The following is a 17,800-nucleotide window of genomic DNA, read 5'->3' as shown; positions in this document are numbered from 1 at the left end:
TGTGACGTCGATGGTACGACACGTACCTGAGGAAGGGAGGAGGGACACGAGGATCCCGTGAGACGCATGACCCGATTCGGCGGCAGGTACGGTTCGTCCTCGACGACCGGGATTTAGCCGTGATGCGACAGAGACAGATGGGCTGCGGCTGTAATGCGCATGTTGGCCGACGTGTTCGTGGTTGAGTTTGACGCGTTGAGAAGCGGAAAAAAAAATTGTTGATGGTTTGCTCCCACTTTCAGCGGAGTGTTGGACACGATCTCCGCTTCATGTGCGAGTTTTTGTTTTCGCGGCAGGCAGTACCGAATGAACCTTGCGTGTTGTTCTGGTTTTCCTGCCTCTCTCGCCACTCACGGAGGGGTGAGCGTTACTGGTTGTTGAACTCACTGACCCTTTTCGCCCACTCTTTTTCTTGTTTTTTATTTGTTTTTTGTGTTTTTTTTTTTTTTGGATTTTGCGGAGCCCGGTCAGCTGCGTCGACACCTCAGCACGGCACGTCGGTTTGCTGCGTTGGTGTGCGTTGCACGTTTGCAGAGGCGGGACTCGGTGGGTCACACCGGTGACCTCGCCTCACAGCGAAGTGGTGACTTCCCACGTTGCCTTTCGACCCTCCTCTCTTCGTCGTTAGGCTCAAAGGGCCGACGAAGTATGTTTCGCAGAGTTGGATTTTGCTATGGTAAGAAGCTCTCTTTCATCTACCGGAATGCCCGATCCGTCCCACTGCCAGAGAAGGCTGAGTGTGGTGGCGAGGACGCATTCTTATCCTTATCTAATGTCCAGGCAGTGTTGGATGGCGTGAGCTGGTGGAGAGAGAGCGCAGGCTTGAACGCCGGCCTCTACAGCGCTGCATTGGCTCGAAGCATGTGTGAATACATCGAGGATGAGCTTCTCGGTGATGCCCCAGCGAGCTCCTTTCGGCTTCTTGAGCGCGGCTACGAAAACTGTAGGCACAGCGATATGGTTGGCACATGCACAGTCCTGGTGGCGACGCTACAAGGGCCCCAGGAGGAGATTCAGTCGAAGGATCACTATAAGGTAGTACTGTTGGATGGACCGTCACTGCCAATCTCGGGTGTTTCCACTATTGGTGATCCACTCGCATCTACAGGTGCTGCTTTAACCGCTGCCGCTGCCTCCGGCACCGCAGCAGCCGCAGCTACCGATGATACGTTGAGCAGCGCGGAAGTGGCCAAGGAGTCCATCGCTGACTCAGATGACGCCATCATGCGGACGGCGACGACCACAGACCTGCATCAAGCCTTCACACGATTTCAACGCACGGATGGGGCAGACAACTACTTGTTGGACGTCGTCTACATTGGCGACTGCACAATGATGCTGATTCGTGGCGGACGGGTGCGCTACGTCACTGAGGAGCAGGCACATCAGCTGGACTACCCCTACCAGCTGGGCACCGGTAGCAAGGATATGCCGAAGGATGGCGTGCGTCTTCTTATACCAGTGGAGAAGGGCGATGTAGTCGTGATGGGCACCGATGGCATTTTCGACAATCTGTACCCACACCGAATAGCGGAATTGTTGTGGCCACATGTGGAGCGTGTTCTTCGTCAGCACGGATACCTGCAAGCGCTGAGTGGTGAAGCAGAGAAGACCCCGGCAAGCTTCATGAGTTACGCGGCAAATCTTAACCTTCGCACGCTTCTCGACGACATGATGGCAGCACTGGAGATGGCCGCGAACGCCATCATTGTTGACGCCACAACTGTTTCGCGTGACGTGCGCTGCAACTCTCCATACGCCTCCAAGTGCATAGAAAATGGTGCCCTTTTCGAGGGCGGCAAGCCAGACGACATGACACTGCTTATTTCTGTAATCGGCGATTGTGATGACGTCCAGACCGGCGATCAATTTTCCAGTAGTGAGACGTCGTTCCCATTGCCGTACCGTGACTGGCCATGAGCGCCCGACAAACTCTGCGCTTTTTGCCACCGTCACGGACGCGACATCGCCCGTAGCAAAAAGAGACGAACGGAGGCAGAAAAGTCTGCGACGAGGGTGGATGCCATGGCACCTGCACCCCCGACCGGTCACTTGAAAGATCGTTGCATACCCGGCTGGCAAAGATGATGTGCACGACCCTCGCGCCTCCTTCTTCCTCTGCGTACTAAATCCGTCCTTCATTGCTGATTAAGCGCGCCGTTTCTTGTTAAGCGGATAACCCCACCGAGACCGTAGCCTCTTCGGCCAGTCGTGCCACTGCCCCCCCGTTCATGCCATTTGGCTCTTTCTTGATTGTGTCTTTTTCTTTTACACGTGTGTCTCTTCGCGCATCTCTGACAGTTCCGCTTTGAAATCGTTCGAGAAAATGCTGGCATCTCTTTATACGCATCTGATGCCTGCGTGTGCCTGTGTGCGTGTGACTCTCTGAGGCCACTTCTTGCCCTCTTCCGCTGACTCCTTCACTTTCCTTCTGGCGTTGACTTTCTCTTCCACTCCGTTTCTCGCGCCTTCTTTTGCTCTCTCCGTCGATGCCGCACCGCACACAACACCCTCGCATCAAGACGCATGCCCGTGAGCCCATCTGCATGTTTGTGTCAGGGAACAGGGTGCGAGCGTGTGCGGTCGATGTAGGAGGCAGGGACGAAGAAGGGGGTGTAGTGCGCGGGTACGGGCGAAACGAAGGGGCAACGACAGGCCATGTGAGTGACTCTTTATGCCCTTCTTTCGTGTTCTCTGTTTGTGCCTCATACCGCCTTTTCCCGAACGCCTCTATCTTTCACCCTTCCATGATTTGTCGTCTTGGCTGATTCTGGCGCGGTGGGCGCATATTTTGCCAATTTTTCCTCTACACTCTTTTCTGCTTGCGTCCAGCCGCCTGTCCCGTTTTTTTCCTCAACGTCCTCTCTCCTGACGGGAGGACACCTTAGCATGGTAGTGGGGTCCAGCGCTCACCCTGTGGGGAAGCCAAGCAGCTTCCCTATCTCTGCCAATGCCGGACCACTGCTGTTGGGGGGCAGGGTCAAGCACCTACGACGTAGAGAGGCCAGAGCGATGCATCGGTACTGATGTCGGTGGTCGGGCTGTGAATGGTGTTGCGTCGAAGCGACCTGCGACAGTGAGCAAGCTTGTCCCACCCACATGATGGGCCGGGTGCCAGTGTAACTCGAGCACACCTCACTCGGCCTCCCTGCCCATTGATGTGAAGGGGACCTGAGGCCCTCTGAGGGATGCACCAGGTGGCGACCGGTATGATGGGAGCGGCTGCGAGGCAGGGCGGGTAGGTGGGTGGGCTTTGAGGCAGTGACCGTGCTCAGATCACTGAGTCGGCATTGCTGTACCACGTGTGTCTGTGGATGCTTCGCACCATGCGATGGGGCCTGTCGCAGGCCGTGGGTTAGCGTCGGGGTTTGGCCTCATGTTGTATGGGAGGAAACAGGCACATTGAAGAAACAAAGAAATTTCTCTTTGGCGAGTATGTTCTCCGTGCGTTTTTCCCCTTTCTCACCTCCTTCCTGCACCATGCGTGTCTGCCTCTGTGCGTGGGTGATGGTTGTCTTGTTCATTCACTAACAGGCAGCAACGAAAAAATTGAGAAGAGGACCCCCTTCATGCTAATATCTCACTCGTTTTTCTTTTTTTTTTGTTTCGTTTGCTTTTCCTCTTCTGCTTCTCATCGCCCCTTCCTGGCCTTTTCCGTTTGTCCCTCTGCCCCTCTGCCCCTCTGTCTTCTTTCTCTTTCTGAGGTGTTTGTGTATACATACACATATATATATATATATATGTGTGTGTGTGTGTGTGTGTGTGGGTGGGTGGGTGTGGGCAGCCTCACCCTTCAACCCGGAAAGCGAGGTTGTCTCTCTCGCCGTACCTACTTACCTCGATGCGCATGCGCATAAACACTCACGCACAGCTCTACCTCTATATCGTCAGGAGACTACTTTTTTTGCTTTCCTTTTTTTCTTTTCTTGGCCTCAACTTTCTGCGTCTGTAAAGGAGCTCAGAAGAAGACGAGGAGTGGAGAAGCGCGTGAGTGCCCCGGCACAGGCGATGGGACTGTCTCTGAGAGTAGGTGATGTTGTGTTGGGAGGTTCTCGACACGCTTCGAGGTATTGTGGCGTGGCCGCCGGAGGTGCGGCTCAAAGGGGCATCCAAACACCGCGAGAAACAAAAAAATACGGATAGACGGGCACCAGATAAGACGCGCGCTGTTCGTCTTTGCGCCCGCCTCTTCCTATTTTTTCTTTTTCTCCGTGTTAATCCTTTTCAAAGGGGCTTACAGGGCACATCTGCTCACGTGCGTCTACATACCCCTGTTGCGTGGGTGCATATGTGCATCTTGCATGGACCGCATGTGCCTGCTTTGCTTTGTCCCTGTGTGCACCATCGTCGACAAGCTGAACGGCGCTGCGACGACAACCTCTTCAGGGCACTCGCACGGAGACTCAAGTATAATGGATGGTGGCGCAGTGGCTGGCAAACAGGAAAGAAAACAAGAGGAGGGGACTAGCGAGGATTCTTTTTTCAAACGTGTGTGTTACGATGCAGCTTCAAGCTTGGAGTGGGTGGGTGTAGAGAACATTGAGCTCTTGTCTTCTTTCTCCCGCAGCGCGCACCCGCTGCTGCTGTGAAGTGGGTCGCTGATGAAGCAACACCTCCACTGGCACCGATTCTCCTCCTCCACGCCGTTGCTGTGCTCGCATTGCCCACCACCAACCCTTTTAATGCGCCACTCTCTACAAACCACCACGTGTTCGTCCTTTGTAGGCCCACCGCACCTCCTTTCTCACGCAGTCACGCACATACACAATACTGCGCGCACGTCTAATTTTCGTACTTTTCCTCACTGAAATATTAGAGGGGGGAGGAAGCAGACATGAGCGGGGCTGGCCGCAAGCATCGTGCGAAGCACCTCACCCAGCAGTACCTCGACACATCTGGATGGGTAGGCCCCAAAGAGGGCGAGGCGCTGGCGATCTGCCTGGAGGCACCGCATGGGCAACACGTACGCGTTCTACTCCTAGCGCACTCAAGCAGTGCGGCCGCACACTTTCCTTCTGAGGCCTCAGTGCCGCATGGCAGCAGCTCGCACGATGCCCCACATGGCGCGAAGGAGTCGGAGGCGAATGTCTCCGCTTCACCATCTACGGCGCCTTTCCACGAAGTCGAGAAAGTCGTACATTTGCCCAGGAAATTCCACAAGGTCATTTGGCTCAGCATTAAAGATGTTGTAGTCATCGCAGACGGCGCCGTGAGCTTTAAGCCGTCTCCTGAGCAGGTGGAGAACTTCCTCAAGGATCCAAGGAACGAAGGGTGGCGCGAGCGCGTGGTGGTGGCGCAGCACCGCGCTGAGAACCAGCGCGTTGCCCTGCAGCGTATGCCGCAGTACTCTGCCACGGCGCGGACGACGACATCGGTGCTAACCCACCCGCAAGTCCGTTCAGGCGTGCGCATGGCCGCTGACGGCGCGTCGGAGCAGGACGGCGAGGGAAGCGAGGGTGAGGCAGATGGCGTGTACAATCCGAACTGGCGCAACATTAAACACCAGCAACAGTTTTTCTTCGGCCTTGGCGACGACAGCGACGAGGAAGTCGAAGAAGAGGAGGACTCATAAACGCTCCCCCCGTTCAGCACACACCGCACCCACGTGAGGACGACAGCGTGACGCACCGATACGCGTGCGCGTCTCTTTATGGGTGGAGTGGTGGTGGTGAAGGGTCTACGGGAGGGCAGTATCCTGGTGCCCCCCTTGTTGAGCCTATTGCGTGCAGGTGTCTGTGTGGCGCGGGTGAGTGTTTCACACACCAAACGGTACGAAAGGCGTGTAGGTGAGCTATCCTGCTGAGCTCCGTGTAAGAGACTAACGGGTAAACAAAGATTCTTAAAGAGACCACACAATCCACGATGCCAGCAGAGGCTATGCGTATGCTCGGGTGAGACGCTTAGGGGGAAGGCGGAGGAGTGCGAGTACTTGTGCTCGTGACAGCGATGGAAGCTTCAACAACAGCTGTTGCCGCTGTGACATCGTACATGTGGTGCGCTACACTCGCGCGCCGCGTCCTCTTTCCGGACTTGCACCTCACTAGCAGTGCGGACTTGGCTCGCACTGCCTCATGCCAATGCCGTTGTTGTTTGTCCAACTGCACTCCTCTCTGTTGTTGCACTCACCTTTCATTTCCTCTCGATTTTTTTTTTTTTGCGCCCTCTTCCCCCCCTCCGACGACTTGCCAGTACTCCTGCGCACAAGCAAACCACGGCCCTGCTTGACTCGCTTCCCACAGCTTTGGTCCGCCTGTGCTTGAGTCGCCACTAACAAAGCTTGCTCCACCAACTGCCTCCACTCCTCGGAGGGGAGAGGTCAAATTGCCTCTCCCCCGGCCACGCACACAGCCGCAGGCACGAGCCACACACGACTCTATCTTCAAGTGACTCCTACTCTCCCATATGAGCGATTCCGTAGGCATGGTGACGCAGCGCGGTGCTACCGCTATTGCTGATGCTTCTAGAGGACCTTCGTGCTACATGTCCGCCACGAGCGGCGTTTTTACCGCCGCGGCCACCAGCACATCTCATGCTCCTCTCTCCGCAAGAAGACTTCCTGCTGGCTGTCACTCGCCGGCTTCCATGGTGCTGGTGATTCAGGAGCAGTGGCTGCAGCTATGCGAGTACTTTCAGCGAGTGCAGTGCTCCAACACATACGATGAGCGGGTTAGTCTGGTGAAGGAGCTGGGCAGCGTGGAGCAGGCTCTCTCGGTCATACTGGATGCGCTGCTGAAGGATCGCATGACGCTCGTGACTAGCCATCCTGGCCTGCATCGGCCTGGCACCGCTCTCAGGTGCTCCTTCCGGTCCGACAGCACACCGCCGTCGCCTACCGTCGCCGACACCCACTCCAGCCACACACCGCCACCGTCACCGACGTCTTCCCGAGACATGGGGGCCCGCGGCGCGACGAAGACAATGACCACTGCCGCGCACACTGGCACCTCGCCGTCCTCCTTGCTGTCGTCGTCGTGCCTGCTGAACGGCCTCGATGGCGACTGCTTGGCACTGCCGCCGTGCTACCGTTTTCTCTTCGCGAATGCCCACAGTGTGTCGATACCGCTGCCCCCGACGTCCGAAATGGAGGCTGCTTCAAGGGCGAACGATGCTGCCGCATCCTACGATGACCCCCCGCCTATTGGCAACATTTTCCTTCTCACCCTCTGCCAGTACGCCAAGCAGGACGAGCCGCCCGGCGTTCGCTCTGTCATTCTGGGCTTTCTTGTACGTTTACTGCAGGAGGCAGATTTGCCAACGGATCGCTCTACCTACCCGGCTGGTGACCCAGGTATGTCACTGCTGCAACTCCGCCCGTCCGTACTCATTGTGCCACTTCTGGACATGGTGCGCAAGGTGAGCAAGGCCCTCGACCCTTCGAATGCCGCTGCCCTCCGCTCCCCAACGGCCTTGGCATCAGCTTCGTCCTCCACTGCAGCGGCGACGGCGGCATATCAGTGGGTGATGAACGACCTGCACGACGGCACCCTCCTGCAAGACGCTGGCCGCACCCAGCTCGTCATTTTTCTCAGCACGTTGGCGGAGAAGATGGAGCGAGTGCCGGCGCTGGCGAACTTCTTCGTCGTCGAGGAGGGATCCCAAGAGCGCAACTTGTTCGTGCTGATGGACGCGCTGCTGCCCTACCTCACGCACGACTGCGGCACCCGGGAGTGGACGCACCGCCGTGACACATGTAGGTTTGCCTTGAGCGCTGTCGTGTCCCTGGCGAAGTGCCCAGATCCGTGGATTCAGGACCTCGTTGCCAGGGAGACGCGTGTGGTGTCACGCACCCTCAATGCTGCCCGCACCACCCTTTTGACGCTCTGCAAAATTCCTGAAAACGACGATAGCTCGACGCAGCGGCTATACCTTCGCGATGTACTGCGTTTCTGGACAACACTGGCGACGATGGCACCGTCCGTCGCTGCGACACTGCGCCTGTTACCTCTCATCGAGGAGGAGTTCGTGTACCAGACAGTGCTGCCACTCCTTCAGTCGTCGGACAACCACGTGTACTCGGCCGCATGTGTGGTGGTGTCCAACATACTTGCAGACCTGCAAGGGGCCGCTCCGCTGCTGAAGGCTTTCTTTGCCAAGGCGCTGCTCTCGACGACAATCCGTAAAGCCAATGGGAGCATTGTACCCAATAAAGAATTTTATGAGGTGGTGGTGCAGGATCCGGTCACCGCTGCTGGCGCGGCGCGCACGGGTGGCTGTGCCATGACACGTGGACAGCAGGAGTCGAAGGCTGCCATGTCTTTGTCCAAGCACCCGACGACATCGTTCTTCACCTACTACATCCTCCCACACCTGTCCAGCAACCCCTGCCTATCGGAGGAGGACAAGGAGAGCAACGTGGTACTGGGCTTCACGACGACGCGGTGGTCGGCGACCAAAGCGACATTGCTACTTGTGCAGACCCTCGCTGAGCATGTCCCGCACGTGTTTCTGCGCGAAGTGTTTTTGATGGATGTCACATCGCTGTCGGACGTGGAGCGCAAGCAGATGGCATGTGCGTCCAACCCCGCCGAGCCGTGGGGCACTATCGTCACACCTCCGTACCTGAACATTCATGACTGCTTTCTAAGCACCCTGCACTCGGCAGCCGTGATGAACGCGAAGATTGGGCTGCAGCCCGATTGCGTTGGGGAAGCTGTGCTGTCACGACTGTTACGGGTTGAGTCCAACATGCCCGTGGCGGCGCTGCGAGCTCGGCAGCGCATGATGAGCGCCATGACATTGCCCTGCAGCACCTCGGCTACGGCCAACACGGCGACTGCCGAGGACGCAAGGACATCAAAAGCTCCAGCCGCGGACGCGGAGCCGGTGAGCTGCTGGTTTCATGCCGGTGTGCAGACCTCGCCCCTCATTACGGCTCTGTGTGAAATGGTGCAGCACCTGGACTTGTCTCCATACACAGTCAGTTGCCTTGTGGCCGACCTCGTTGTGTCCCTCGCCGTCATGCCAGACCTACGCGTACTCTACACGCTGTTGGACTCGAAGCAGGGTCCGCTGGTAACGGCCCTCAGAGGGTTGCGCAACCTCCTGCGACATCACTTGGAAAGAAAGGTCACGGAACCTAGCCCAATAAGGAAGGACATGGGTGGCGGTGGGGCGTCAAGGAGCGCCAGCACCACCGCCCGTCCACTTGCTGTCTCCATTCCATTTCTGTACGATATGCTGTTGCAGCACTGGGACCTTCTTGTCACCGATGACGACGCAGTGAGAATTACTCCAGCCACACCAGACCGCTCTTCGCACAGCTCTGAGGTGTCTTTTGAGTCGCTTCGTGATGCCATTGAGCAACACAGCAGCGTCCTATATGCCTGTCTCTACTCCGAGTACATGCACGCTCACCTGGACGCCGTCATTGGCTACACGGCCCTGTCGCAGAACCTGATGTACCTCAAAGTGTCTGACTGAGTCGGTGGCGATGCGGCTGTAACACAGGCGCAAGAGGGCGGGGTGGGGGTGGGGAGAGCAGAGACCGTTTCCCTTCCTCTCATTTTCTTTGTTGTCTGCGTCACGTACTCCTTTCTCGGCATGTATGTTTCCCCAATGGACTACCGTGTGCGGCGCCGCCTCCCTGCTGCTCTCTTTCTGAGTGTTCCCCCCGCTCCCCAAGAAGTTTCTTCTCGAGTTGTGCGTCGCTGCTCTGGCCACCACTATCGGTATTTTCCCTTCTCTCTCCCATCTCGCCCTGTTCCTTTAGCTACTCATGCTTGATAGCAAACAGCTGCTCTCTTTGATTCCACGTCACCCCTCTAAAGCCATCGACGAACTGTTCTCCTCTCTGTGACAATTTCTAGGCCCGTCGTGTGTTACCGCGCGTAATTGCCAAATCACCACGACCACACACCAACGAGGCCGGGAAAGGCTACTCGTCAGCCTCTCCCACCGAGGGGTGATGCAGAGGCGCGCTGTCTCTTGCCTTTCCGTGTCGCCGTGTTGCACTGCTTCCTTCTTTCCCCTTTATGCCTCCCGCCCTTTTACCTTCCCACTCTTCCCTCTTTCTGTTTCATCGTTGACAGGAGCGTACATCGCTCATTCGACCGTTTCTTTCCCACCTTCTCCAACTCCACCCCCCCCCTCCCCCTACAGGACGTCTTGGTGCAGAATTGGTGCGTGTGTGTGTGTGCGTGTGTGTGTATGTGCCAATACGGCTCTATCATGTTGCACACATTACAAACAAGCTGTATCTTAGGCCCTCTGTCCTCGTCCGAGCCTTTACTTGACTCCTAACCTCTCCTCAACCGCTTATCATTGTCGTCCTCAGCTGTACATGCGCTGATGCTGGAGCTGGATGGGACGACGCTGACTTACGAGGTGTTTCGCGACGCATGCCTCAGGCCGAACCGCCCCGCCATTATTCGGAATGCGTGCCGTGACGCGAGCGATGGCATCTGCTTTGACCTCGCAGCCCTCAAGCGCCGCCTCTGTCCACGAGAGCTATGCCGGTCTCTCGGATCCCGGGCTTTGGTTCCTGTCTACCCCGTGTTCTCCACGGTGCAAGTGGCTTCATATGACAGCACGCCAGCGGCAAGGGTGGAGAGGCTCCACGAGCCACCAACGACAGTTAAGGATGAGGAGAGGGAGGAAGACGAGGAGGGTTGCTGTAAAGAGGTGCCTCTGGAGGTGGTGCTGCGCTCGTGGGCCACATCGGCGAGTGCGGCCGCCTGCTCTCTGTCGCAGCCGCACGTGTACTATCTGAAGGACTGGCACTTGCAAGCCACGCTGGAGAACACCGCGACTACTTCGATCACCACAGCGTCGTCAACTCCATCATCACAACGGTCTGAGTATGCTAAGCGTCGGGCAAGCGGCATCCACGGCGACGGGCTCTACCGCGTTCCAAGGTTCCTTGGTGCGGACTGGATGGATTCCTTCTGTTCTCGCAACGTGATGCCGAGCCATGATGTACACAGCAGGACTTCGCCAGCCGACGACACAGGCACCCGCGCGCATATGGGGTTTGGTGATAGCGAGAGTGATTATCGGTTCTGCTACATGGGCCCCGTAGGGAGCTGGACGCCGCTGCACTGCGACGTGTTTGGCACGTACTCCTGGTCCTTCAACGTCTGTGGCGACAAACATTGGTTCTTTCCTACCATGGCCGGCAACGCGTACTTGCACACCCACCTTCTCCCGCTGTTCCCGACGCCGTCAGACATTCGTGTGCTGACTGGCTTTGAGTTGGACACGGTCGTGCAGCATCCTGGCGATCTCGTCTTTGTGCCTGCCCTCTTCTACCACCAAGTACACAACATCAGCGGCGAGGTGCTTCCCTTATTTGTCGATGAGGGGGTGGCCACCGAGGAAGTCCGCCGTAGAGACGGCGCTGTCATGTCCTTTGCGTCAGCTGAGGTGAATGCGCAGCTGTCGGCAGCACTGACCGTGGCGCTAAACCACAACTGGTGCAACGCCTTCAACGTGGGGCGCATGGCGGCGGCTTTTTTGGCCGATGCACGACAGCTTTCATCTCACCTCTCCACGGACGACTTAGCCGTCATCTGCGACACACACGATCCGGCGGTGTGGCGGCAATTTGCGGACCGGATGCTTCACAACGGGACCAACTGGTCGTTTGCGAGCATGAACTGCTTCCTGGACTACTGCCTGGCGCGGGTCGATTTAGGCGCGGATGTGACTGATGGGACCGAGGACGAGCGCAACGCAGCAGCGGATGAGCTGCGCCGGCTTCGTGTTCAAGTTGCTGACGAGTACGCACGCCTGTTCGAGGAGTAGGGGCCTCAAGGACGACGACTAGGACAGGAAAAACAGAGAGGAACGAATGGGTGGCGCGTTTGTGCTGCTTCGCTAAGAGGTGCCGAATGCCATGGCCCCGTCTTCATCGTTTTGTTTCCCTGGCTATCCTCTTCGTCTCGCATCTTGTGTCTCACCGAATCCCTCATGAGCATTTCCCTACTCCGCTGCGTGTGGATTATGTTCCTTCTTTGCAGCCCCCTTTCTCCAATTCTGCTTATCATCACGCTCGCACACGCCCAACGAAAAGAGCCATAGCATCCGAAACAAATCCACCGAACCAGCATCTGATGAGACACACTGCCACTCGCCGAGCGCACTGCTGATAGCGCTCGTTGCTCGACCTGTAGAAGAAGCCGGGTCACTAGGAAGCGTATTGGGCCCTCTCTTTTGTGCTTTAGCCTGTGGTAGTGGTGATGGGGATTGCCGTCGGTGATGCACACCGTTGGCACTCTCCCTCAATCTCCCTTTGCACGACATGAGGCATACACATGCATACCAAGACAAAAAAAAGGAAGACCATAAGATCATGTCGGCGCGTTTGACTTGCCTCACATTACGCGGTTGCTTGTCAATGTATGTATATGCCTGTGTGTGTGTGTGTGTGCGGCACGCAACCCCATCTGACTACCCTGGACTGCCTTATCTCTTCATTCCTCCCCCTCTACCTTCATACGTATTCCTTGTCGTTTTACTTTGGTACACCCTCACTTCATATACGTTCATACGTTTTCACGCGTACCCAACATGTTTGTGTCGGTGTGTGCCAGTGCTTCCGTTGCACCAGCAGAGGCAGTTGCGTGAATGACATCGCCCCCCCCCCCCCTCTTTCCCTCCCGCCACTACACTTTCACACGCACATCACGACCAGACCGTGACACGAAGAGCTCTCTCTCTTGGTGGTTGTCAGTCTCTCACTCTCGTTTATTTTCCCTTTCTTCCACTTCTCGTTGCTTCTCTTTTGGCTCTGGTGCGCTGCTGCTGATTTTGTGTGTGTGTGTGTGTGTGCTGCTGGCGCGCTCTCGTGTTCACATTAAGAGGTCTCTCGTATCAATCGCCAGGTGCAGTAAGACGCTGAGCTACTCGATACGTTGCTCTGCTTTCCTTCACTATTCCAAACATACGCCTTCTCTCCCTCCCATCTTACTCTCAAGCGCCTCGTTGTCCGTTTCAGCCTCACTGCCGGATTAACCCGCTCTATCGCTTGGCAAGTGTTACCTGTGCGCGTTGTACCCGTTAGGTGCGCTTTTCCTTTCTGTCCTTCCTAGGAGCACTTCGTCATTGCTACATATAGTTTTTGCTTCTTCTAGGCCACTGATTCGGCGTATTGCTGTGGCACAGGCCTACAGCTGCTTCGCACCACGCGATAGACCTGTGACAAGCTGGGGAAGAGTGAAATGTGATTCAGGTTGTATGGAAGAGAATCGTCGTACTGAAGCTGAAAAAGGATTCACTCGCTAAGCATCCTCTGTGCTCGTTTACCTTTTCGGCCTTTTCTCTCTTCAGTCCTCTTCTGACAATCATACCTCTACCCCTCTTTCCTTCTCTCAGCTCAAGCGGCTCACCGCGCGTCTGTCCATCTCTCCTTCTCTTTCTCCCTTACTTCACCTGGGGTGCGTACTGTACAGCGCTAACTACTCCAGCTTCTTACTTTTCCCCTTTTTTCTGTGTGTGGTTTTCTCTGCGTCATCGCTCTTGTGCTTCCTGCCGCCCATCGCCCCTCCTCTTCGTCACCCCCGGAGACGTTCGTCCTTTGCGTGTTTGTGAGGAGGGACGTTATTACACAAATCGGCAGCTCCTCCTGTCCCGTCAACACGGCCGTGGGTGTGGCGCTCCCCGGCTGCACAAACCTTTTGTTTTCTTGCCCACTCCCCCCCCACTTTCCACCCCCCCCCCCTACACACACACACACAAACACAGGGGCTCGTAAACATGTCCATTCGCGCGGTCGGTTGGCTGCAATCGAAGCTCGGTCTCGACATTGGAGGTCGTGGCCCTGGCGGCGAAGAACTGGTTGGCTTCTCCACGACACAGAACCTTAGCTGCAGCAAAGACCCTGTTGCAGCCGCAAACGGCGACCTAGAACCTGGCCTGAGCGGTGGTGGCAATGGTGGCGGTGGCGTTGGCGCGCTTTCCAGCCTGGCCAGTGAATGGGAGTCGAAGCTTGGCCAGATGTGGAAACAGGCAAGTGACAAGGCGACGCAGTACTGGAGCAACAACATGGTTGGTCGAGCGGGCAACGACCCATTTGGCTTTGGCCCCGCGGGGTCGCAAGGCGGCCTTGACGGCAACTCCGCGACAGGCGACACCCCTGAGCTAGACGAAAGCGGCCTTCCAGTGACGCGAAATTGGTATTACTACGATGCGCAGCTTGGCCGCTGGACTGTGTCGCGAGATGCCCCAGATAGTGTGCAACGGGAGTACTATGAGAAGCTTGAGGAGGTGGAGCGGGGGCAGCTGGGTCAGAAAACAGTGGCGCCGCCGCCGCCGCCGCCGCCGACTGCCACTGCCGGAAGGTCACCGCCACTTCTCGGGGCAACTGGGGGTGCTCGCGGCGGCCACAATCTACACTACGCTCTCCCAGACTACTTTGGTACCGCAAGCGCAACCCCAGCGATGCCGCAACAGAGGGCTCAGCCCTACACCGTCTACGGCGATGCCCCTTCGTATCAAGCCCAATCAACTGCTCCCATGGTGTCTTCTCCATCGACGATGATGAGCACGCCCGCTGGTCCCTACTACCTACCTACCCCGCCAACCGCCAGCACAACTACCTCGGCGACCACTCAGGCCCCATCGCACATGCAGTCACTATCGGCTCACTCGCAGATGAGCTCTCCACCACAGTCTGCGCAGACATACCTGCCGGCGATGCCTGCTATATCTGTGCCGACGTACCCTGCCGTTGGAAGTGCTTATCCTGCCGCCTCCGCGTCACTGACTCCCAACTCGGACGCGTCATCATTGCCACCCCCTACACCTGTCCAGTCCTCGCAGCCGCATGTCTATTCGCCTCCGGCGCACGACGGAATCTCTACATCCCCACCAGCACCTGCACAGTCGCAGCACTACGGACCGCCGCCTCTTCAGTCGAAGGTGCCGGAGCACTACCTCTCTGTCTCGGGCGACAACAGCACAGGCGTGCCTTCTCTGTCCTCTGTGCACGCAAGTGCACCAGCACCTACACCGTGTGCAGGCACTGCCCCAGGCACATATCCGTACAGCGGCGGCCGCGCCTGCAATAATGTCAGCGATCAGCACTCAACTACAGCTGTCGTGAGCGCCAGATTCCCAACCCCTCCGCAGACAACATTTGTCCAGAACACGGCGGTACCACAGCAGCAACCTCAGCCCCCAACAAGCAATCCGTACGCCTATCCGGCCGCAGTGACAACAGCAGTGGCCGGCCAGGCGTTTGCGCCTCCTCCCGCCGCACCGGAGCAGCCTCAACCACCCAAAGGAGTGGCGAACGGCTACAGTGTACATCCCCCCGCCACCTCACTGGGCACCTTCCAGACCATCAGTGGTGCGACAGCGCGGCCGAGTGCGATCGGATTGCCGCCGCCGCCATCCTTCAAGCCATTTTCTCCGTCTTAAACGCGAACCGGGGTTACGCGGACAAGACACCGTGGCAGTGATAGAGGCGTCAGGTGTTTCGAGGCGACTGAGCCACAAAAGAGAATCACGAACGCGTGTACAGGATGAAGACGCGCTCCAACGAGAAGACGCGTGGAGCGTGATGCTCACCAGTTTTCCCGATTGGGTGACGGCTGATATGTTGACGGGTCTCAGACGTGTGATTGTGTGTGGTGTTCTTCGCTTGCTTCCGTCTTTCGCAGCCTCTTCTTCTCACCCTCAATCCAAAGGACACACCCACACATGGAGAGAGAGGCCAAGAGTGGAGTGAAGAAGGGGAGGGAGGCTGCGCGGATACCTCTTTGTGCCCGTGTGTGTGTGTTGCTTTGTCTGCTTTCTTTTTTTTCGTGTCGCAGGTATGTTTTCCTCATGATGGCCGGCCACCTCACCGCATTGTATCCAGTGCCCAGCACCCACTCGTTGTGGGGAAGCCAAGCGACCTGCAGCCGGCCCTCGGGTACGGCTGCAGACTCCTGGGGCCGTCGGACGGGTCTGTGCTGGTGCTGTGCGGAAGAGACGTGTTGCTGTAAGCACGATAGTAGAAGCCCGCGACGGATTGTGTCGACGGTCCCGCAAACATATGTATTCGCCTGCTGCCTCTCTGCAGTGGCTGCGCTGCGATGATGTTGGACGTAGTTGTGGACTCAGCCTGCATTGTATGCGGTGGTATTGCAGTTGGCTGAGCGACCCCCAAGGGTATTGGGTGGGCCGGGCTCCTTGGCGCAGTCGTGGCGCAACAGAGACAGATGGGCTGCGGCTGTAATGCGCATGTTGGCCGACGTGTTCGTGGTGGAACGAGAAATGTGGGGGAGCGGGAAGGCAAAAATGCCATGTCGGTTGCCCTTTGGCTTCCTACGTTCCCGCATATGTATTTTGTGCTGCTCTCTGCTTGTTTCACCGATTTGTTGTTCTGTCGTCTTCACCCTCGCTTTCTCTCTGTACGAGGCGGTCGCTGCTTCCTGTCCCCCCTTTTTTGCCTTGACTTCTCTTTTTTCTCTGCGTATATGCGCATGGCTCTCTCCTTCTCTCGTTGACTCGAAGGCGGGTTTCCGTCAGGCTTGCAGAGGTGTTTTTTCCCTGCTGTTTTTCGTGTCGTGCTTTTGCCCCTCCCCCTTCCCCTGAAAGGTCATTCAGATGGCGTACGCTTGTGTGTCTGCAGCCAGGCACCTCTTTCCCTCTGCACACTCTTCTCATCTTGGCCTTGTCTCTCCCTCTACTACGTTCTCCCTCTCGGCATCTTCCCTGCCTCTTCGCGCGGGCTGCAGCTACAGGCGTCTGTTTGCCTTCATCTACTTCACCTTACCGACCTCGCAGTCTTCCGCACCCTCTGTGCTGAGATTACTGCTTCTGGTGGTGGTGTGTGGAAGGGAGCAGAGCGAAGGCGAAGGGTGGTTCGGTTACAGCGCCGAGAGGAGGGCAAGCGCGCCGCTTCTTGTGTACTTGCATGAAAGTTTATCGTTGACGAGATCCGCGGTGACTACTCATCCTAGTCACTGGCGAAGCCATGGAGAGAGGAAGCGCCATATCCGTGTGTGTGTGGAAGGCTATTGTGAGTATGTAGGATGTCTCTTGTCGAAGTGAGGCTTGAGGGAGTGTGTGTAGTGTTGTGTGCGTTGCTCCCCATGCGGACTCGCTTTGTCAGCTTTCTCTGCTACTGCGCGACTTGACAGGGTCTGTTTTTTCATTTATTCATTTTTGTTGGCGGATACCGAGTAAGCGAGTGCGAGCAGGACGGGCGAGCGAGATGGAAGACGCATACCTGTGGATGGCGGCGAGTTTTATGATCTTGTGTGGAGTGGGTACGTGTATGAGTAATGAGGATTTGCTTGTTTGCTTGCGCGAATGTGTGTGCGTTTGTGTTTTGCTGTTTCCAGATCTGAATGATGAATGGAAAGCATTACTGAGCAGACACTGCCTGTTTACTCAACAATCACACAGGAAGAAAAAGGTACAGTGGTGACAAGAGTATCAACCAGGACGTGCCTTCTGGTAATCTACGTGAGCCACCCGTTACAGCCTCCTCCCCCTTTGCGCTACCTATCTTTGGGCACTCGAGTTCTCATTGCGTGCTTCTTCCGCTCTGTCTGACGCACAGTTGTCCTTCCCGTGGTGTTGAAGAGGACTCGGTCTTCTGTTTCGGAATGCGCGTCATCACTTCGTTAAGACTCCAAGCGTATGCGCTCTCCATCTCTCACCTGCTATCTTTCTTCTCTTTCTCGCTCCTTCCTCGCTTCCTCTGTTCATCCCTCTCCGGGGAGCGCCCTGTTAACGGCTTCACATTCTTCGTTGCTTTGGCCAATTACCCAGAGACCTGCTGGAAAGGACGTCTCATAGATTCGTTTCGTTGCCCCACCCCCACCCCATTCACACGGTTGGCTGGCACCTGGTGCTCCTCATATAATAG

The 17,800-nt window shown here is 56.8% G+C and overlaps 5 protein-coding genes across 5 annotated transcripts; all 5 read left to right on the top strand.

Annotated features, from left to right (window-relative positions):
• Positions 1-648: 648 nt before the first annotated feature.
• On the top strand, positions 649-1,920 carry LBRM_27_1280 (conserved hypothetical protein; the record flags this gene model as incomplete). Its single annotated transcript, XM_001565837.2, has 1 exon — positions 649-1,920. The coding sequence occupies one exon, from the start codon at positions 649-651 to the stop codon at positions 1,918-1,920; it is 1,272 nt and encodes a 423-aa protein (XP_001565887.2).
• Positions 1,921-4,834: 2,914 nt separating this feature from the next.
• Positions 4,835-5,572, top strand: LBRM_27_1270 (conserved hypothetical protein; the record flags this gene model as incomplete). Its single annotated transcript, XM_001565836.2, has 1 exon — positions 4,835-5,572. The coding sequence occupies one exon, from the start codon at positions 4,835-4,837 to the stop codon at positions 5,570-5,572; it is 738 nt and encodes a 245-aa protein (XP_001565886.1).
• A 1,010-nt stretch (positions 5,573-6,582) lies between these two features.
• LBRM_27_1260 (conserved hypothetical protein) lies at positions 6,583-9,420 on the top strand (the record flags this gene model as incomplete). Its single annotated transcript, XM_001565835.1, has 1 exon — positions 6,583-9,420. One exon carries the CDS (start codon positions 6,583-6,585, stop codon positions 9,418-9,420), a length of 2,838 nt encoding a protein of 945 aa, XP_001565885.1.
• An 867-nt stretch (positions 9,421-10,287) lies between these two features.
• LBRM_27_1250 (conserved hypothetical protein) lies at positions 10,288-11,742 on the top strand (the record flags this gene model as incomplete). The annotated part of the gene is made up of 1 exon (XM_001565834.2): positions 10,288-11,742. One exon carries the CDS (start codon positions 10,288-10,290, stop codon positions 11,740-11,742), a length of 1,455 nt encoding a protein of 484 aa, XP_001565884.1.
• Positions 11,743-13,692: 1,950 nt separating this feature from the next.
• Positions 13,693-15,357, top strand: LBRM_27_1240 (conserved hypothetical protein; the record flags this gene model as incomplete). Its single annotated transcript, XM_001565833.1, has 1 exon — positions 13,693-15,357. One exon carries the CDS (start codon positions 13,693-13,695, stop codon positions 15,355-15,357), a length of 1,665 nt encoding a protein of 554 aa, XP_001565883.1.
• Positions 15,358-17,800: the final 2,443 nt, after the last annotated feature.

Source organism: Leishmania braziliensis, chromosome 27 (genome assembly GCF_000002845.2).
Source record: "Leishmania braziliensis MHOM/BR/75/M2904 complete genome, chromosome 27".
Lineage (NCBI taxonomy): Eukaryota > Euglenozoa > Kinetoplastea > Trypanosomatida > Trypanosomatidae > Leishmania > Leishmania braziliensis.
Note: the sequence above shows the minus strand (reverse complement) of the source record. Positions and strands in the feature narration are given on the sequence as shown.